General features: G+C 42.1%; 1 protein-coding gene across 5 annotated transcripts in view; it reads right to left on the bottom strand.

Moving 5' to 3' along the window:
• LOC111217884 (regulating synaptic membrane exocytosis protein 1-like) overlaps positions 1-9,943 on the bottom strand; it is a 76,805-nt gene extending 66,862 nt beyond the window's left edge. For all 5 annotated transcript variants that reach the window (XM_022739900.1, XM_022739902.1, XM_022739903.1 and 2 more), the window contains exon 1: positions 9,594-9,943. In XM_022739900.1, coding sequence (XP_022595621.1) covers positions 9,594-9,760 — 167 coding nt within the window. In that variant the 5' untranslated portion in view covers positions 9,761-9,943. The remainder of the gene's footprint in view (positions 1-9,593) is intronic.
• Positions 9,944-14,981: the final 5,038 nt, after the last annotated feature.

Genomic DNA, 14,981 nt, shown 5'->3' with positions numbered 1-14,981 from the left:
GGCATCCACACTTCTGGTTTCAGGCTTTCCACCCGGTTGCAGGGATTTGCTTAAATTCAGGCGCAAAAGAGAACAAACTGGAAATAGCACTTCCTTATGGACCTACAGTAGCTTTAAAAGGTCACTATGAGGGGTTGCCATGGTTTGATGTACAAATGTTTGGGAACCACTCTGTCCAAACAGCCCAGTATCATAGGAATAATGATCACACTGGACAAATCTGAGGTGTACGCTCTACATCCATTACCAACATTCAGTGTCAGCGCAGGAAGAATGTTTCAACCTGAACAACCGTCCCTACCCTTTGATACGGCCCATAGAAGCATCAGCTGAAATAGAAAGCCAACAGCGGCTGGCATACCAGAACTTTGTCGCCATGGTTACACACAATTTGCACACACAAGATCCATGGGCTTGTTGTTTAGAGAACAGTCTCTGCTCTTTATGTAACAAAGCATAAAATGGAAAAGGAGGAGGAGAGGTCAAGGTGGTGGACTGCTGTGTAGCTGATGACTGGAGTTCACATCTGCCACTAATGCTGCCTTTTTCAACCATTTTAACCCTTACCACAATGTTTCCCCAAGAAATTTTGTTGCCTAACCACAACCACAATCTCTCTCTAACAGTGAACATACCAGTGTTGCCATGTGCAGATAATTAAGATGGAAATAATTAAAAACAAACAGGATTGGATGTTAAAACAAACGTTGTCATTGAACATTAGCTGGGGTTTGCAGAAACATCCCGTGGTCCAACACCTACAATAATAACAGAATAAAATTATTTTCTGAAGCATCAGGATCCTCCTTAATAGGAAGTGAGAGGCCGGGCAAAAACCATTATAATCAAAGGTTCATAAAAGTATGTCCACATATATTTGGCTGTCTAGTTTACTATTATTGTGATTAATTTACTGTCCTGTAGCATACAATGACTACAACATTGTATATTTGAGGGATTTCAAAATGCTGTTCGTAAATTAAAGGTATAATATTTCTGCTAATGTTTCTGCATTAAAATGTCTAAAAATGACTCGACCAATGTCATACTGTATATTTTGTTGAGTTGTGTACTTGCACTATCCTAAATGTTTCCATAAAAACCTAGAGAAACCTGTTATTTTAATCAAGCCAGCAGCCAATGGCGTTATATCCTCTTTGCGCACACATCAGTGTTGTGGTTGTCTGCCAGAAGCCGTCAAAATTGACTTTTTATCCATTTTTAAGCCACAGTTTTACAATTCACTTATAGATCTTGGTCCTTTTGAACTATTTATTTTAACTGAATGAAGGATTATAGTCATCAGAGTCTCAGAAACACAGATTTTTAACAACAAACTGCTTTAGTCTGTATTTCTAGCAGATTTAATCACTGGGTCTGTTTGCTGAGGAGGAGACCATTGATCATTGACCATGATCTGCAGATCATTTGGCTCCCATTAAAAATCTCCTGACTGATTGACACTGAAGGAATCGTAACTAGGAGAAGCTGACTGCAGTGACGGCAATGGTGGTGAATACAACAACTGCCATGGTCCCACAAGGTCAACAAACTCCGTCTTTTGTTATTGTTTTGATGAACAGAGTCCTAGCGACAGAAGATTACATATTGTGTTTTTAAAGTGACATACTTTTATTTCTGACTTTCAAACTCACTTTCTGGCCCACATTTAAATACTGTGAAGGGTGCACACACACTCACACACAGGCACGCACTCACATGCAAAGACACAGGTGCACATGCACGCTGAGTTTCACCCAAAGAGTGAGTGTGTTTCTTTCTTTCTTCGTGGTTTCGTTTGACAATGAAAAACTTTGGAGAAGCAAACACAACATGGAGCTTCATGTGACATGCAGCAGAGATGACAGATGTGCAGACAAACTGCAGAATTCACATACACACACAGATGTCACACACACTCACACACACACACACACACACACACACAGAGACACATACACAAATCATGTACACACATGCACAGACACACACAGACACTGTTATCCCCCAATGGCTTCCATTCCTCCAGGTGTTGCAGACACACCCGACTGCCTTTGAGTTCTTTTAATTAAGAGCAAAGTCTGAAGATCCAATCCACCACACTCTGAATACACACACACACACACACACACACACACACGGAGTACATAGACTCTCCAGCTGTCTGGAAAAAGAGTGGAGGCTAGCTGCAAGGCAACAGGACAAACTGTACAGTAACAAAGGCATTCTGTCTTTGCAAGAGCAAACTTTCTGCAAGCTTTCATCTACAGGCCAACAACACAGCAACGCCATCTGGCTTTGTGGTGCAGTTGGTGTGTCGCTTCTCATAAGTACTGCAGCATAAATGTTCTCAGACATACAGTAAAAATGTTGTGTGTGTGTGTGTGTGTGCGTGCGTGCGTGCGTGCGTGCGTGTGTGTGTGTGGGGTGTGAGAACAGCTATATGAGCTTGTATGAGTCCCCATATAAAATAAGAATGCACATGCACATGCCTCCCGCCTCCATGTGCACACACACAAACATACATCTGCACACATGGACAAAATGCAAACATTACACATTGTAATTAGTGGAATTCAACAGTGGGCCAAAACTGAAACAGGTTAACAAGGGGAAAAAAATCTTCGGAACATCAACAGCAGCCAGTGAACTGAATATTTAAATATTTCAGGAACCGCTTCCAAGTGTGTGCTATTTTCAGAACTGATCCATAATTCAACATTAGCATTTTCCTCCCAGAAACCTTGAAATCCTTAAGTCTGCTCTGTAGAATGTTTCTCTTTATCTCAACTGAAAGATACCAAGTCAAAGGGAATCCTTTTTTTTTTTTTTTTTGTAAAATTTGACAACTTTAGCAAACAAGCTACAACTATCCTGGAAAGACAGTATCTGAAATGAGTATCCCGTAAAGATACACTTACAGATCATTCTGTGCCTGTGATGTTATCATAGAAACAATGTTTAAACCAGGCCCAGTGCATACAGTATAACACACATTCAGAGCCTGGGAAAGGCATGTCTGCTTCAACAGCAATGAGCAAGATTTTGAGTGAGTCGTCTTAGTTTCATGTCACTGTTTAGTCTGGGAAAACAGTTTATTTAAAGTTTTTGGCTTCTGGACATGTCAACACTGCTATGAGCTAAAGTTCACATAGATGTAGAACAACATAAATGATGGCTTTAGCTGTCAGGTGTGAGTCTAAAACTGACTGAAATAGCCTAAACTATTAGGCGTCTTTTTATTTGCAGAATGAATGATCATTCTTTTTTAGATGATGTATATCTTTATGCATACATTTACAGTGTAGAGCACACCATACTAAAAATAAAGAAAACTCATATCTTACAGTATACCTGGAGTCTTTACTTTAACCTCTGTGTACTGGTGGTTGTTAGCCCCGTATTGATCACCCACTGGAAGTGGTACCCCACACTTAATGTGTCAGTCCATCACTATAGACAATAAATACATCAATGAAAAGCAGCAGGAAGGAAGGAAACATCTAAAAACACAGAAGCGATCTACAGTACAAGAGTGTCAGAAAACCAGCCATCCATCCAACCATTATGCATAACGCTTATCCTTATATACTAGGGTCGCCCAGCTGACAGTGGGTGAGGGCGGGGTACACCCTGGACAGGTCGCCAGTCTACCACATGGGCCGACATACAACCATTCACACCTACGGGCAATCTACAGTCACCAGTAAACATAAACCTGCATGTTTGGACTGTGGGAGGAAATGTTCAAGTACTTCCTCATTTTCACAAAGTGAACTACTTTGTCCATGTCTGAGCGTCAGTGGTTTAAGAAAACATCAACACTGAATCACTTGAAGAGAAATGCTGTTGCTCTGTTTACTATGGTTTGAAACTTTTCAGCATGTTACATTTCTGACCACGCCCCAATCAATGATGTCACAGAAGCTGTTGTGCCTTTAACAGCTGAAGAAAAACCAATAATGTGACATCACTGATGAGGGTGTGGCCAAACGTGAATCCTGAAAATTTTTCATTTGATTTACCCTGTAAACTCCAAAACCACTTGCAATTTCAGACATTAGGTGTATCTCCTTTAAAATACCTTTGCTTTTAATTCAAGGAAAAATGAATATTTTTATTAAACTGGTTGGTATATAACAATCCTGTGCATTGGATGTTCTCTCTCTAACTCTCTTTTAAGTTAAAAAAAATTTTAATGTTGATTCTCCACATTACATCCCAGTTGAACATCCTGTTTTAATCAACAAATATTTTACACTCCCAGCGTCAGTCATCTAAGTAGATGTGTGCCTTGTGCGTTTTGTGAGAGGTTCAAGGTTCAAATCAACAAACAGCATCCTGCACCTGCTGCAGGTGAGACAAAGAGGACTGGCCAGGTAGAGTGAGTTGCAATGATCCAGCCTTGAAGGAGACGAATGTGATGGTAACAGTTTTCATATCAATGCACGAGCTAATGTCAGCAAAACTTTCATCAAATGTTCTTTCAAACTCCAGAGACAGAAAAAGCCCCATCTGTGTTTGTCTGACTGCACATGAAATAACAATGATGATTTTTTTCTTTCACTTTGGGAGAGTTCATCATTGACATATTATCACCCTTTAAAAGCCAAAAGGGGGTAACATGTTAGCAAACAATTTACCTTTCCACACATCCAGTAGTCACAGACCAACATCAGCAATTGTTGGCATATTTGGTTTCAGCTTTTGATTTGATCTGCACCAACTCTTGAGAAAAATATCCATCTCTTCAGCTGCTAAATGCTCCACTATGTTCACCAGCTAATTGCTAACTTCATGTGTCTGGTGCTGAGCAGGTAGCGTACAGTGGATTCATCAGAGCTTTTGTTTTTTGCACAGAACAGCCTGCTGCTGTGGTTAGACATGAGGCTGATGAAAGCGGTGAGACCGAATCAGACCAGTAAGGTTTGCTGCCATAAAACCAAAAGAGTGAGTTTAAAGACACTGAATATCCGTCGGATGATACCTGTCTGGGAGTTCATCACTGTGAGCGACACCTTTTAGCACCATTTGACCCGTTGTTGATGTAAAAATATCAATTAGTGAAGCTTTAAGGTAAAGTGCTCAACCCTACCAGAAAGGAAACTGCCCACATTAGAACAGAAATCAAGCTATTTCCCCTAAAAATCACAACCTAATCTGCTTTTGACCTTGTCACCAAACTACAGCTGACCCCTTGCTGGACAGTAGCAGCCATATCAGACGGCAGACAGGGAGGGGGACTTCGCTGCCCTCTAGATGCACCCTGTAGCCTGCAGCCTTGGGGAGCCCTGGTAAAGAGAGATTAGCAATGTGTGTGTGTGTGTGTGTGTGTGTTTGTGTGTGTTTGTGTGTGTGTGTGTGTGTGTGTGTGTGTGTGTGTGTGTGTGTGTGTGTGTGTGTGTGTGTGTGTGGGGACCCCGTACAGAAGCTCTTCCCATTCTTTCTGTCTCCCCCTTTTCTCTCTCTTTCCACTGCTCTAATCCTTAAAACCTCTAAATCCTCCCTCCTCTCCCTCCTTCTGTGCCCCAGGTCGCGATTTCTTCGTCTGCCCATCTGGTGTCAAGGAACAAACTCTGCCCAATCTGCACCTTGTATTGTGCCGTAGATAAGAAAAAAATGTTAAACAATACTATTACTAATACCGTTTACTTGTTCTTCTCTGCCTTAATATCAACAACAGTGCCTCCATTAACCCCACCCAACACCCCCCCAGCCTTAAGGCCCAGTGTGTACGTCCACCCCTGTCTGAAATGTCTACAACATCTCTGCTGAGTGCATCAATATTTTACACATTGCTTCTATATTTACATTTTGGAAACCTCAAAAGCTCCCAGGGGTGGATGGGAACTTGGAGCGTTGGGCTGCAGAGAAAAGATTTCCTGTTGTGTTTAGACAAGTTGTTTTTTTTTTTTTTGTTTGTTTGTTTTTTTATTGACGTCACATCGTCGGAGAGGTTGGTCACTTCTGTGCTCACTCTGACAGCTCTCCTCTGCTAACATCCTCTGGATTAGGAAGTCAATGGAGGTTTAGCAAGTCAATGAAGGAAGTCTCTGAAGTCTATGATGTATTAGATGTGGACAATGTGTTCGTTAATGCTCTGAATCAGAGATGGAAAAGCCCAGGTGCTGGCTTCTCATGACCTGACCAGAGCCAATCATTAGCCCAGAACCAGGTGTTCTGGCTCAGCAGCAGACCAGGACACTTCAGTGTCTCTCATGCTGGAGGTTAAACTCATGACAGATAAAGTCCCATATCAGTATAACCTTATCACTGCCAGCTGCTCAGGTCTCAGGCAACGCTGCAACCACATTGGACAGTACTGACCAGGTGGAATAGTCTTGACGTAAGGTACAAAATGTTCTTTTTGGATGTGGATTCTCACTGCCGGGGGAAAGCAGCGTTGGCTGTTATTTATGGTCGCCTCTGCCAATGAAGATGAATTTCATAGATAAGGAGGTTGCTTTGAATTATAATGTTTACAAGAAACACTAACATATGGTTTAAAGGTGCATATGTTTGTTGCCACCATGTGAGAATAGTGATTTCATTGGCTCTGTGACCAAATGAAGCCTTTTAAATTCAAATAACATACCTGTTGCACACTACTACATGAAAGTATTGATGATGCCCAATCACTGTATAATATATACAATATTAAAAGTACTTAGGAAATTGGAGGGGCCTACAGCACTAATTCTGAACACCTTGTTCACGATCTAATATTTTGATTCATATTCTTATACCACACTGTAACAGAGTTTGTTTCTGCCATAAATGCAAAACAAAAAACAACATTACAAATAATACGTCCAGTTTACACTAGATTATGGAGATATATCCTGTATTCTCATTGAACTGCAGCTACCCTTAAACCACAAGACACACGATAATGTTCATCACTCCAGATACATAAAAATGGTCATCACCTACATCTGGGAGGCTCGAGCACTGGGCATTGTGTTTTCAATTATAAAGCCCTATTATCTACAAGATGCAATTAAACATTGTCAGTGAAATTTGAAGCTAACAACCGTGCAGTAAACACAACATACCTTGAAGTTGAAGAGACACATTTCCTGTAAAGACTTCACAAATTTACTTTCTAGTATTTAAAATAGTATTTCTGAATGTTTTCATTAGTGTGTCTGTGTATGTGATGGTTGGTTTTTTTTACTGACTCATATCATTGTGATCTTATATGTAATTCGATCTCAGTATATAACAAGCCAAATTAATAAAGTTTGACTAAGTAATAAACATGCTCTGTCCTTGGAGACCTTGTTGCTCTCCATAGTTGTGACAACAAGTGTGACAAGTGAAACAATCACATGACCAGTAAGGACTTATCTGACTGTAAGAGGTTGATGTGAGCACATGAAAGTGTCCACCATTAACAGAAAATGTGTGTATCTTCCTTCCTTTCTTTTATCCCTCACTCATTTATTCTGACCCATATAAATTAACTTTGGAAAAAAAGGGTTATTCTGTTCCTATTTTTACTACTAAACTACTGTATGTTGTGCTCGCTGGTAATGTCAGCATTCTAGCAATTAAAGCTCATTATTCTATGTGAAGTCATTCTGGAGAGCAGCATCAGCTAAATGACCAAAATGTAAAAAATGGAGACCAATTTTTAGCCGGAGGTACATTAAACTAGGAGTGAAACATTTAGTTATTCTCTTAAGCCAGGTCTAGAATTGTACGGTCTAACCGTAATAAAGCATATTCTGATGCACAGAGCGGCTCTTGCGTGTATGTAAAGTCCATATAAAGCTTTCCCCTTGATAACACCACATCGCACCTGTCTCCTCATATCCATTCAGTATCCTGCAAAATAAACTGTTGTGAATATTAAAGACCAGCAATTATTTGAATGGTTTTCTGAAATCACATTTCTCCTTTGTCCATGCTGTGCTGGTCCCATCAATGATTAGCCAGATGATGAAGCCATTATTGACTGAACCTGAGCCTGTGCCTCATGGAACATTAAATACATCACTTCCTCTCAAGGGGCTCGAAAGCAGCTATCACCCAGCATCCCTTTATGTTGCAGTCAGGAAATGAAAACAGCCATTAGAATCAGACCAAGCCAGAGTGCTTATAGGATGCTGAACGCCTGCAACGACAATATCCTTTATGATAAATCCAGAAACAGGGCCCTCACGTGTTTGAGTGCAGGTGTGGATAGAACAGATTAGCATACAGGCCCAGCTCAGTGCAGGTTCTGGTGGTTCAAATTGCCATGGCTTGTGGTGGAAACCCCCCAGGCATCAAACTGCAATGTAATAAAGCCTTTGTAAGAGGCAGCTGAAGCACACCCAGCCCTCATCACACTGTAGTGTATCTCTAACATCATGTGTTTGTGGAAATGGTGAATTTCAAGTGACCTATAGCTATCTCCTGCGATTTAACCATGATGCTCCTTCAGTGGCTTGCAGTTTCTGCACAGCCCATAGCATCTCTCTGAGACCTATCGCTGCTTATTCTGATTCTTACACAGCTCCGATTCTTAGTGTTTGGCGATTGTTTGACATCTATTCAGTATACAGAGGGTTTTCAAAGGTGCCACAATGTAGTCGGTGTTTTTTACTCTGTATCGTGTCCGGTTTAGGCCTGCTAAGATTCCCAACCACACCCCATCTTCTTCTCTCCGCCGAGGGGAGCGCAAATGATCGTACACACCGCCCCACCACCGTCCGCTTATAAAACGGTTTGTGTCGCTCCAGGCCTGTGAGCTATAATATCATAGTTTTTCTCATTATTGTCAAAGCGACCTCTCTCTCTCTCTCTCTCTCTCAAACACACACACACACACACACACACACACACACACACACACACACACACACACACACACACAGACGCACACACACACATTCACTCCTCGGTTGCAAAAATCTACACCGATAAAGCCACTCCAGCCTGCATGCGTGCGTAAAAGGAAAAGCAGAGCGGTGCTGGATGTGTAAACTGAGGGATGGGGTGCAGTCCCCATTGATGAAAAAGAGTAGCTGAAGGATGGATGATGCTATGATTCATCCTCAGCGCCCCCCACCACACCCCCCCCCCCCCCCCCCCCCCCCCCCCCCCACCCCCTAACTCTCTCTCCCCCCACCAGCACTGTCACACCCCATCCTCACGGCCCCATCTACACCTGTAACACGTTTGACCCTGTTTCGGGTCATCCTCATTGACTGTGACCGTATATTGTTTTAATTTAGGCTACTGATTGATCCCGACAGCATTCACCCTCATAACCAACCAGATGTATGTCTGATGGTGCTGACTGCTTTTAGAAACACATCCTGTGCTGTTACTGCTCTACTGTTCCTTTATATTGGTGGGTTAATTTTGGGGAACGCACGACTACACCACACCACCTCTTTAAGACGAACCTACAAGTGCAGAATGATGGCAGAGCAGAGGAGATGAATCGGCTAATGGTTACTGGAGGTGATGGGTGTGTGATGTTGACCACCACAATGGTAATACTGGGTCCTCATTAGTGTTCAAGGGACATCTTTCTACCGGGTTTTGCGATGCGTTACGCGTTTTAAGTTCCACGGTAAAGGGAAAAATGTTGCTCTTACTTTAGCATGGCTTGTTCTTTCTCCTCTTCCTCCTTTTGCCGAGCCATCACTGCCATGATGATCTTCCTCTCCTCCTCGGTGAGGTGGCTCAAGTCCGGCAGATCCGGCATGGATGGCGGCACGGTGGGTGGGCGAGGGCCGCCCTGGGGCCCCACCGAGGCGGACATCTTTTCCACCACCACCACCCCACCTCCTCCTCCTCCTCCTCGGCGTGTCGTTTCGGCTGACAGGTTCCCCGGAGCGTTTCCGAGCCACACCTCACGACATGGTCCGCGGGCACAGCGGCAGCGGCAGCCGCAGCCCTGGCGAATAGTGCAAGCCGCTCATGGTTGCAGGCACCCCCGGTTGTGCTTTTGTTTGTTCTCTCTCTGGGTGTTTCTCCCACCACAGTCTCGTCGTCGTTCCCCCCCACCCCCCGCCTGCCCTCCTCTCCCCTCCACCGCCCGGATTCACGGGGAGCCCATCTCCGTTTTTTCACGCCGGGAGTTGAGTCGAGCTGAGGGGGCCCCTGGTTCACTCTGCTGGTTTGTGGTCCCTCCGCCGTCGTCGGACTGGAGCAGGATGTTGGGCGGTATAGGCGGAGTCCGTGCTGCTTCTNGCGGGGCCCGTTCTGCTTCTCCTCTCTCTCTCTCTCTCTCTCTCTCTCTCTTTCTCTCTCTCTCTCTCTCTCTCTCTCTCTCTCTCTCTCTCCCTCTCTCTCTCTCCCTCTCTCTCTCTCCCTCTCTTTCTAACTCACTCTCTCCCCCTGTCTCTCTCTCTCTCTCGCAGTCAATGGGAATGCAGCCCTCTTTCCTCTTCCTTTATTGCGGTGGCGCGCTTACTCATGTGAGAATACACACCATCATCACATGCAAGCGCTGCTACACATAAACACACCTTAGCGTTTTATCCAATAAACATACGCAAAGACACGCACACACTTATTAAACAAAGTTCAAAAGCGCACAGAGGATGTTTGGCCTATAACCAACCCGATACTCACGCGTGTGTAGCCTATGTTGCAGCGACAACATACACATGATTGAATGATGTCTGTGCGGCAGGTCGTACTCGTTCGTCTGTTTCAGCACCATGGACAGCTCGTCTGAACGGCACCGCTGTCACAGATTTTATTTCCCAAATCTCTCTGTAGTTTTTTCAACAAACTCTATCTACGCTACCTCACGGTTATTTTCACTTATGTAGGGTATACCGAAACTGGTAACCGGTGGATACATTTAAAAAAAAACTTGGATAGGCAGCCTCTGTAATGCATTTTTTTAATATATATTTTCCAAAGAGACAATGATCTATATAAATGTGCCAGTGTTTGCCAAAAACGTAGCCTAACCTTTTCTACTTCCCTTGGTCTTATGTTAAATTAGCATTTTTATCTTATCTTAACTTATCTTAGCTTACTTTATCTTATACTTCATCTTATCTTTGCTTATAGGTTAAGTCACGACAACTCACCGGGCTACTTTTTATGTGACTTTTTATTTCGCATAATTTAAAAGAGTGCAGGAGAGAGACTCATTTCCTCTGTTCCCTGTAAACTTTTGTTCTTACAGTTGTCAGGGGTGAAGCTCCCTTCTCGATCGAACAGCTCCTGTCAGAGTGAGGCTACTACAGTCCGCCCCCTCCACGCTCGCTTCGCATTCAGATCCAGACTCTCAGGCTACAGTCTACCGATCCGGAGCTGGCACCGGTTTCTCCCCGATGACGTAATGCTGGGTGAATGGTTGAGTCCATCCAGCAGATGGCATTAACCCCGGCTGCCGCTGCCGCTGTCACCCAGCCTCCGTCAAGTGACGTCACCGAAGAGGTGACTGTACCGCGGTGACGTCAGCTTCCCATGGTGCAGAATTTTGTCATCATTTAGGTCGTGACTAGGGACCACCAGCCTTAAGTGATACAGTCGTGCCAAGGCAGAACGGATCTTTGGTGCAGACCTCGGACTATAAATAAACCCTGAGTGGAGTCTGTGGGAGGACAGGGAGGCCCTGCTTTAATGGGTCTTTTCTTTAGATTTAAGATGTGCAACATTTACTCTGTCAACCCTAATGATGCTTTGTTATTGGTCAACTCGACACAGGCTGTAATAAAGAGGATAACATGCACGTAGACTATCACAATTGCGAGTTAATGAGTACCTTAGTAAGGCATGAGAGTGATTAGTAAAGTCGAGTTTGCGCTGTTTGAAGGGAAGTTTATTTCTTTATCACCTTTCAAACACAGACGCAATTCAATGTGTTTCAGTTAGACATTTAAAAATACAAGAAAATAGTGACATGATGCGAATTAAGAATAAAAATTGATTTAAAACATTTAAATAATATAAATAAAATAGAATGTAAAAGGACAAGACGTGTCTCGTCATGGATTGGCAGGGAATGATAATTGGTCGTGGACTTAAATAATAAAATACATAAAGGAAAAATCGAGTAGTTACTTGGCTAATGTAGTGTGAGGGAGACGATTCACAGAGCTGGCTGGTGCTTGTAAGAGAGCCCTCAGCTGGACTTCACCGACTATGAAAAAGTTTATCAAAATTTACATATGTTAAAGTTATAATCTGCAAATTTTCCACATTAAAATGTGTAAAAATGACTGGACCTATGTTATATATTTACTGAGTTGTGTACATTATCCCAAATGTTTCCAGCAATTCTCAAACCAGAGAAATATTTGAAAATGGTACCTGTAATATGGTCGCCTGTCAATGACGTCATATTCCCGTGGCATGTGTTAGTGTTGTTGTTGCCTGCCAGATACTCAACATTGACTTTTATCTAGTTTTAACTCACATACACTTTTTACACCTTGGCCGTTTTCAACTCTATATTTTAACCAGATGAAGGATTTTAGTCGTGGACGTCTGGATCTGAAGTTATTAGAGAAAAAAGTTGAGTAAATATTAGACAGCTCAGCTCCCAGCCGCTGGAGACGTCCTGTGCTGTGTCCACTGAAGCACGTCGGCAAATCACTGATTTTTAAAGTGAAACTGTCTTTTTCGTTTACTGGTTTTAATCCCCTGGTCTGTTATGGAGAGGAGGACACCTCTGTGGATAATTCGGCTGCAGGTAAAAACCTGCTGAATGTCTGGTTCATAAGTTATTGAAGAAACATAGGTAAGTAGTGCCTGTTTCCAGCTACTCCCTGTTCGCCGTAGAAGAATCACGGATTTCTAAAGGGAAACTGCTTTATGGGTGTTCCTACCTTCCTCTGAATGTCTGGTTGATAAGTTATCAGAGAAGCAATCCAAACAAAGGTTAGCATCAATCTCAGCTCCCAACCCTTCCCTGACGTCTCTGTCCTCCGTACAGCGTCGGTGAAACACTGACTTTAACTGGAAACTGCTTTATTCAGTGTTTTTAATGGTTCTAATCACCAGGTCTGTTTGATTTCCTGAACCACTGACACTGAAGGAATCCAAACCGGGAGAAGTTTATGGTGATGGTGGTAAAGACAACTCCCAAGATCCCATGCTATGTGAAAAGTTATAAACAGGATTTAAGAGGTTAAACTGGATTACTAAATTTTAATATCGTCAACAAGAACTAAAAATGAATTTGGAACATTTACATCTTGAGCCTTTGATTTGAAAAAAGATAAAGTTATGAAAGAGCAGGGGAAAAAAAGCAAAAACAAAAACACTGAAAAAATAGCACAATATTTTTTAAATTAATTCAGTTTAAAATAGACGTAGGCCTACTGAATGGAGGAAACCAGAGCCCCGAACCCCAAACCTCCTGTACTGTAAGTGATAACATCCAAAATATTTGCCTAAGTAACCTGTGATATCTTGAACATTGTCACAAATACTTGTCAGTGAATGATTTCTATAATATTCAATAATAGACAGTAAGTCTTATTTTTGATTTGTCTACTTTCTGATCACGACGTAGCCTATAAGGGAAATAAGCTGCTACTGTGAGATGGAAGATTTTCCCACAGAAACAGGCGGACAACTCCATATATCCAATTCAGAAAATGACAGTCAAGATTTGACAACAATACCCTCACCATTGTGAATATACCGACATCTAGTGGACACATGAAAACACTGCATGTACAGAGAGAGAATTTAAACCTCTTCACTATGTAGGAGTTAGTGGCAGCTCAAGAGACTGTAACAACAGCAGCCATTGTCGAGTGACAATTAAGGGTTAGCCTAATATGAAGTGCTAAAAAATAGTGAAACTGTAGCAAAAATATGAAGAGTCATAAAGTCTGCAAAGTGACAATGTCTAATTATTTGTTAACATTAACTAACATTTAGTAACCAAAGGCTTTTAGTCATACGAGGCGAAGTAAAACAATGAGGCTGAACTTCATGTTTTACTTAAAGAAAATCAAGACCATCCCTGAGGTTATTCATGCACCAGCGTCCCTCTTAATTTCATGTACAATACAGTATGTTAATGGAGCAATAATTTTTACAAAGGCCTAATTGCAAATTAAAGGTAGGAACACTGTGTACTGTTTAGAAAGTATTCTTCTGTCTAAAAGAGCTACTAAATTAACATTTTCTCGCCCTGTCACTGAATAAGCAATAGTGCACACATAAGGCATGTTCACTACTGTGATGTCACTATTATTATTTTTGTAGCAGTAAATCTCTCAAGAAAAGGGTGAAAAAAACATAAATTTTAAGTATAGACAAATTAAAAATCCCCCCTACCCTCCCCAAAAATCAAATCAGAATACCCTCACTTTAGCAAATAGAAAAAATACCTAACCCGCCTCCTTTCCCGACCCCATCTACCCCTGCAAATAAATTTTGTACAATCCCTAAGGAATAGCTGCAAAACACCTGAGTCTTTTGAACTGAGCAGTGGTGTTTGGTGCCTCCCCCAAGAAATGTTGTGTGTTTTCACCCGTGTCTGTTTATTTCCCAGCAGGATCACACAAAATGTACTGGACAACTTGCACCGAACTTGGTGGAAGGATAGGTTATGGGCCAGAGAAGAACCCATTCAATTTTGGGGCAGATTTGGATCATTTACTATTGATTTTAATTTTTTTCTCTGAAGTCTGTTGTATGTTGCTTTAATGCCCTTCTACTTACCTTTGAACTCAATTTACACAGGCTCACAGAAAGATTTTCATAGTTAAATTAACTGCTAGTGTGGACTTGTATAAGATCATGAAAGAAAGTAAAAGCAAACACTCTCTGAATGTTAAAATAACACTGCAGCTGCATATTCACCTTTTGTATCCTCTTCAAAAGATTGTGTGACATTCTCATGGAAAAAAACACACGTGAGCTTGAACACAATAGTATCATGGCTTTTATATTTTTGTACAATGGCAGATGAAACAAGTGGAAGGCAGATGTTTTTTTCTCTTTAGAAAACTGAAAAACCAAAGATGCAGAGATCCAATGCACAACCAGACACAAGAAGG

Source organism: Seriola dumerili, unplaced genomic scaffold (assembly GCF_002260705.1).
Source record: "Seriola dumerili isolate Sdu_G_001 unplaced genomic scaffold, Sdu_1.0 BDQW01000050.1, whole genome shotgun sequence".
NCBI classification, from domain to species: domain Eukaryota; kingdom Metazoa; phylum Chordata; class Actinopteri; order Carangiformes; family Carangidae; genus Seriola; species Seriola dumerili.
The sequence above is the reverse complement of the archived record's forward strand: the minus strand, read 5'-3'. Positions and strand labels throughout refer to the sequence as shown.